Here is a 7,009-nt window from a genome sequence, read left to right on the forward strand (position 1 = left end):
CGACGCGCCGCTCCCCTCCCCGCCGCCGACAGCTCAATAGGAACGATCAAGCCAACAACCCAGGTAACCAACGTGGCTTTCTCTCCCCCCGTCTCCATGGATTGCTCCAATCAAGCTCGGGCTTGGCATTGCTGCAGGAGCCTGGGAGCGTGGGCGCGGCCAGGAGGTGCCTCTTCCGCGTCCTACACCTATGCTGCGGGATGGAGGAGGCTAGCTCTAGCATGGAAGGGGCCAGCGGCGGCCACCCGGCCTCCGTCTCCCGCGCCAGCTCCGAGGACGCCGACTTCTTCGACACGCACCGCCAGGAGGACGACGACGACGCCGACGGCGCCTACACTGCCTCCGACATCGCCGAGCGCTTCGTCCGCGTCATCGACGGCAAGGTGCACGTCGATGACGCCGACCCCGTCCGCGGCGCCGTCTCCAAGTTCGGCGGCATCCTCGACTGGCGAGAGGTCCCTCCCCCTGTCGTCCGCGCTTCTGTCACCCGTCCTCTGTCGGTCGGTCGCTCGGTCTCACGGTTTGCTGTGGTTTGGTTCGCTCGTGCAGCGGCGGCAGCAGGCCGAGCAGGAGCTGGGCGTGGTGCACGCGGAGGCCGCCGAGTACCAGCGCCGGATCCGGGAGGCGGACGCCGGCAGGGCGGACGCGCAGCAGGACCTCATGGGCGCCACCGGCGAGATCGACGACCTCTGGCTCACCGTCAAGCGCGCGCAGATCGCCGAGGCGCAGGCGCGCAAGGACTCGGAGCTCGCCAAGCTCCGCCTGCGCAAGCTGGAGAAGAGCGCCCGGGAGCGCGCGGCGGCGAAAGCCGAGCTCGACTCCGTCCGGGGCCGCCACGCCACCGCGCTCGCCGACCTGCGCGCGGCCAGGGCCGAGATGGACGCGCTCAGGAAGGAGCGGGAAGCCGTCGCGGAGGAGGCCAGCGCCGCGGCGGCGAGGGTGAGGGACACTGCTGGCGAGGCGGTCCGGGCCGGCGAGGCCCTGCGGGAGGCCGCCGGGGAGTTCGAGGTGCTCAGGGCCGAGCTCGAGTCCGCGCGCGCCGCCCACGACGCGGCGGAGGAGAAGAGGATGAGGCTGGCGCTGGCGTGGCGGGAGGACAAGGTGCGGTGGCAGAACCAGCTGGAGGAAGCCGAGAAGGAGGTGCGGAGGGTGAGGGATGACCTGGCCGCGGCCGGCGACCTCGAGTCCCAGGTGGCCGCCGCGTCCGAGCATCTCGCCACCCTCAGAGCCGAGCTGTTCGCGCGCGCGGTCCAAGGGGCCAGCGAGGAGGAGGAGGAGGATAAGCAGACGTCGGCGGCGAGCAGCACGCCGGCGATGGTGGACAAGGCGAAGAAGGAGCTCGAGGAGGCGATGGCGAGCGTCGGGAAGGCCAAGGACGAGGGCAAGATCCTGCACGTCGCCGCCGCGTCGCTGCGCGCGGACCTGGAGAAGGAGAAGGCGGAGCTCGCCGCGCTACGGCAGAAGCAGAGCACGTCGTCGTCCGCGTCCATCCCGTCGCTGGAGGAGGAGCTGAGGCGGGTGACCTCCGAGCTGGCCGCGGCGCAGGCAAGAGCGAGGGAGAGGGACGAGGCGAAGAAGGCGACGCCCGAGCAGCTAGACGAGGCACGGCGAGAGGCGGAGCGAGCCAAGGCGAGCGCGCGGGCGACGCAGGAGGAAGTCGCCGCGGCCAGGGAAGACGCGCGCGTGACCAGGGCCGCGGTCCAGGCCACGGAGGCGCGGCTGGAGGCCGTGCTGCGGGAGGCCCTCGCCGCGAAGGCGTCGGCGGAGGCCGCCGCGGCCTCGGCGGACGCGCTGCAGCAGGCCCAAGTCCCCGAAGACTGCGTGGCGTTGAGCACGGAGGAGTACGAGGAGCTGAGCCGGCGGGCGCGGGGGACGGAGGAGGCGGGCGGCGAGCGGGTGGCGGAGGCGCTGAGGCAGGTGAAGGAGGCCCAGGAGGCGGAGGCGCGGGGCCAGCAGAAGCTGGCGAAGCTGGGGCGGGACACGGAGCTGCGGAGGCAGACGCTGCGGGCGGCGACGGAGGAGTGCGAGCAGGCGGAGTCGGCGAAAGTGGCGGCGGAGCGGGCGCTGCAGGCGGAGCTGCGGCGGCGCGCGGGCAGCGAGACGGCGTCGCCGCCCCGCGCGGGGCTGGCGGAGATCTCGACGCTGGAGGGCGGCGACGGGCGCGGCGGGAACCCGCACATCCTGAGCCCTCGGGCCGGGTACATGCCGCGGGCGGACGCGGCGGCGATGGCGGCGGCGGACGAGGCGGGGCAGAAGAAGCCCTTCTTCCCGCGCATGGTCATGTTCCTGGCCAAGAAGAGAGCGCAGACATGGAACGCCAAGTGATGCGTGGATCGGATCAGCTTTGCTGCTGGCTGTGATGATAATACTGATGCATCATCGGACATGTGTAATGTGTATATTGATCAATGAGGTGGATCATGATATACGAGTGACTCTTTTTGTAAATGGTTTTTGGTCTAACAAAGATGATCATGAGAATTTTTGGCTGGGTGCTTGCAAATCAAAGTTGGTTTCTGTGGTGCAAATTTCGGATCCAAATTCCAGTTGATGTTTCTCTGCAGTATACATGGACACATGCATGTTGTAGGCGCGTGTCACTAGAGGTTCAGTTATTTGGTGGGTTTGTGCTTGCGTTCGGTTTTTCTGGCTTATATAAAGCGTTAATCCAAAGAAATACCATCAAAGCCCTTATAGCTCAGTGGTAGAGCGTCAGTCTTGTAAACTGAAGGTCCGTAGTTCGATCCTGCGTGAGGGCATTTCTTTTTTTGCTTCTGATTTGTTTTGTTCTTCTTCTTTTTTTTAACAGGAAGCCCTTTATGGCAAAGCTTTATCACTTGAAATCACACTTACACCGTCTGCTAAAAAAACTAAAGATGAAACCACGTGGACTCCAACAACATTGACGGTCGATCATCGCGACCCTGGCGAGTTGGCACATTAGCTTATTATTATTATTATTATTATGTATTACAATGCTCAATAGAAACCTTCATGAACCCGTCCATCATACTACGACATTCATAGAATTGGCGTTGAGATCATGGAACATCCGGTGTTAACTTTCAGGGCTTCCTCGACAACAACCGGAAATTCCCACTTATTCCATGAGTTGCTCCTGTTTATCAAAAATATGTGCAAGAAAATCACCAACATCATTGCAGGGGATTGGTGGGGGAGAAAAATGATGATAGGAGGAAAATGCACTGGAAGAAGTGGTCTGATTTGGCTATACCCACACAGAGAGGGATATGGGGTTTAAATATCTGGAAATGTTTAACAAGGCCATGTTGGTAGAACAAGCTTGGAGACTAGTAGCCTGGCTGAATTCCTTGTATGAACAAGTTTTAAAGGGGAAGTGCCTTCATGGTACTGATTTCGTATCGGCTACGAAGGGAAGGAACTCATCGCATATTTGGCGAGCTATTTTAATTGGCCGTGAGGTCCTTTGCCATGCTGTGATTAAGAGAGTCAGGGACGGCAACTCTACGACAGTTTGGGGGAGCGATTGAACCCCTAATAATCCTGGTTTCAAACCAACCGTCCGACTCCCTAATGTGAATGCGGTGATGGCAGAAGATCTTATTGACCCAAAATCAAGAAGATGGGATGTGGAGAGATTAACAACAAACTTTATCCCTGTGAACATAGAGAAGGCTTAGTGTGGTTCATGGTCGGTTTGGATACCTAGGAATGCTATATAGCATGGTGAAAGAGGACCTAGCCATTTCCAATGATGTTAAGTACACCGTGTATGTGACCATTGATCTCTCCATCATAATCAAGGAGATGGCGACGCTTCTGACCAAAACAAGTTGCTCATTGGTCTTCGACGGCTGAGGTTTTATGGAGGTTCATGTTGATCAAGTTTTGAGTAGTCTAAATCTTCTCTATGACATCATGGACCACGGGAGCTGGGGTGCGAGGACACAACGAAGCGTTAGTTTGGGCTTAAGCTTTTTGTTATGAGCATGCATCAAATCATTTGATGATGGAAGCTTTTATTGTGAGGGATGGTAGTGGGTTAGCATGTGACTCTGAAACGTAATTATTGAAACCCTGAAAAGGAGGGGTTAGCATGTGACTCAAGAAGTTGTCAATATCTGGAAACAAAAAGGAGGGGAGATAAAAAAACTACTAGCATCCTTCATGAAGTTGATGAAATCGGTAAATGTTTTGATAGCTTCCAGCTGGTTGACCGTTGGAAGAGAAGCTAATGAACTTGCACATATTTGTGCTATGAGAGCTAGAAGTTCTAGGGGCATTGTATTTGTATCAATTTTATTCCGAACTTCTTGGAAACTTGTCTCGAAAATGATCGTAATCTCCCAGGTTAAATGAATGAAAGCCATTGGTTTGCAAAAAGGGGAGAACCAGTTATCACACACTTTTCTTTTAGCAAAAATCAATCATCGTGCTAAGCTATCAGATGGACACCAGCACGACAGCCTATGTAGTTATGGCGTCCTACTCCCGTCCAAGACGTGTCCGATGTACGCGAGGCTAGTGAGACAGTAGCTACAAATGCACTTTTTTTTAAAAAAAAAATAGGGCAACCCGAGAAATCCTATTCGCCATGCGCTGGTGGCAAACAGAGGCCGCGACGCTCACTGAACAATTTTTTAATATACAATGCATATACGCTGAAGTTGAAAAAACACACACATACAGAACAATTTTCTACATATTATTCTCAATGGTTTTTTAGCTCCGTAAAAAGCAACATCAGTTTATTTTTAGGAAAACCAACTAAAGACCGAAGAGAAAAAACATAAAAAAAGCTCAAGGCAAAGTGGGCTGACGCACCCAAACATCTCCCTTCCGCGTATTTCTTTGGGGCCCGCCACGCTAGCAACGGCCCACAGGACCAGCCGCTTCAGCACGCGCACACGCGAGACCCTCGACGCCTCGCTCGATTCCCTTCCGTAGATCCAGACCGGCGGCGGCGCTACTACGACTCCGGCGACGGCGAGGCTGCCACCCCCCTGTTCCGCTCTCCCTCCCGCCTCTCCGCTCCCCCCCTTCTCCGCTCCGGGTTCCCGATACGCGGCTTCACAAAGTCAAAAGCAGTCGAGCGGACGGTGATTAGGAAACCGGACGCCACCGAGCGAACCAAACAAAGCCAGTATCCTGTAAAAAAGAATCGGAAGCAATGCTTTCTTATTGCGGAACCCATTACGCCACCTGAGCAGCAACCAAATGTGCCGTGTATGTATTATCTTGCACTGGGTGTGTGTAGTCTGGCGCGACATTGCGGGGTGTATCTGTTAAGCTTGGTGAGCGTCGTTAGTTTATATGCATGTAGCTAGGATGTCACGGTGTGTTGGTTGATGCTGGTTCTAGTGCAATGTGGGGTTGCGTCAGTGTGCCGGTATTTTTGTCCGGTGCGTTCGTGGGTATGGAATTTTTAGACGTGCATATTATTTTTGCTACAATGTACACAAACAGGATAAAGAATGGCCATCTCATAGTGTCGTGTTCAGGATTAGGTAGGACAAGAAAAAAGATCATTCACAGATGGAGAACGATTCGGTGCAGAGTGACTCCATTTGCAAGTCCCCGGTGCACATTAGTGTTTTCTCAAGTGGCGAGGCATCACTCAAAACCTGAACCTACCCGAGTCGAACGGCACCATAAAAAACCGGCATCACATTAGTTTTTTTTTTTGTCTCTAGAAGTAGAATTTTACAGTGGTTATTATTGAACCATTAGCTGTTGACATCTTCTAACTGTACAACATACCTTTAGCAGTTTCACGATTTCCGTTACATGTGATGATCCAATAGTTACAGTTTCCTCTGCACATTTTAATTCTAGATCATAATACCTTATTTACGCTTGTTCTATTATCTGCTACAGCTTGCTCTCTTATCTGCTACAGCCTTGATTTGTAACTTTTTCTAAGGATGCCTTTTCCTTCTATTTTAGGATAAGAGCTTGCTCTTTACTCTACTCAGAGAGGAGGCAGGCAGAGGCTAACTGCATAAGAAAAAAGTAATCTGACAGATAGCAAGCTTATCCTTATTTTCATTGTTCTGTATAGATTGTTTCCTTACTCATGGATTATATTTGATCTAATATGTGAACAATCTATTTAATGTAGGTGATCACTGAGAAGGCTGGGAAGAGTGATATCCCTAACATTGACAAGAAAAGGTTAGTTCTGCTCAAACACTCCATACTCTTTATGTAGAACGAGAGAGGCATGCCTGTAGCCATACCGGTGTGGTGTGTGTGGCGGCGCATAGAGACAACCTCGTGCCTCTCTTTGTCTAGGTCGCTAGTCACTTGACCAAATGGGCCTAGGCCTCATGGGCCAATAGGGATGGGCCTCTCATACAACACTCTCCCTCAAGAGGGGTGATTGATATCTATCGTTCCCATCTTGTCACAGGCTAAACTGCATTATCTGGTTACCAGTCCTTTATTCAAGCAATCTGCAATTAATTGCCATGGATTTACATGCTCTATGTTGATAATCCCAGCATCCAACTTTCTTTGATAAAGAATCTGTCTATCTCCACATGTTTGGTCTATCATGTTGAATTGAGTCGTTTGTTATATTAATTTCTGACTTGCTATCACACCATACATTCGTGCAGTTGATCTTCAATATCTTCGGCTCTTCTAATAGATTCCTTGTCCATAAGACATGTTTATGTATTCATCCTCTGCAGTTGATTCTGGAAACAATATGTTGTTTCCAAATCACCTATGCACTAGATTTTCTCCTACGAAAACACATCAACATCGCAATAATTACTAGCTCGTATGGCGGTTGCGGATCTCCGCAGCGAAGTGGCCTGATGGCCGGCGTCGAATGCCGTTGTAAGGCGTCGAGCTCATCACTAGCCGCCGCCGTGTCCAATTATGCAATGGGCTGGCCCCACAGTGTCCAGCGCGAACGCTAGTAGTACACTATTGGCATATGATTTAACTCCAACATGTTTGTCTGTTGTGGACTCAAATTTATATATCTTTATGGTCTAAAAGTAGTTGATATTTATGC

The 7,009-nt window shown here is 53.1% G+C and overlaps 1 protein-coding gene and 1 non-coding gene across 2 annotated transcripts; both read left to right on the forward strand.

Moving 5' to 3' along the window:
• Positions 1-3: 3 nt before the first annotated feature.
• LOC123090412 (protein WEAK CHLOROPLAST MOVEMENT UNDER BLUE LIGHT 1) lies at positions 4-2,481 on the forward strand (the record flags this gene model as incomplete). The annotated part of the gene is made up of 3 exons (XM_044511729.1): positions 4-63; positions 138-455; positions 550-2,481. Coding segments are annotated over 3 exons (2,154 nt in total), but the record flags the coding sequence as incomplete, so codon positions are not given.
• A 206-nt stretch (positions 2,482-2,687) lies between these two features.
• TRNAT-UGU (transfer RNA threonine (anticodon UGU)) lies at positions 2,688-2,759 on the forward strand. Its single transcript has one exon. It is a non-coding gene; the product is annotated as a tRNA-Thr (tRNA).
• The last annotated feature ends 4,250 nt before the right edge of the window (positions 2,760-7,009 follow it).

The sequence above is a fragment of the Triticum aestivum genome, chromosome 4B (genome assembly GCF_018294505.1).
Source record: "Triticum aestivum cultivar Chinese Spring chromosome 4B, IWGSC CS RefSeq v2.1, whole genome shotgun sequence".
Lineage (NCBI taxonomy): Eukaryota > Viridiplantae > Streptophyta > Magnoliopsida > Poales > Poaceae > Triticum > Triticum aestivum.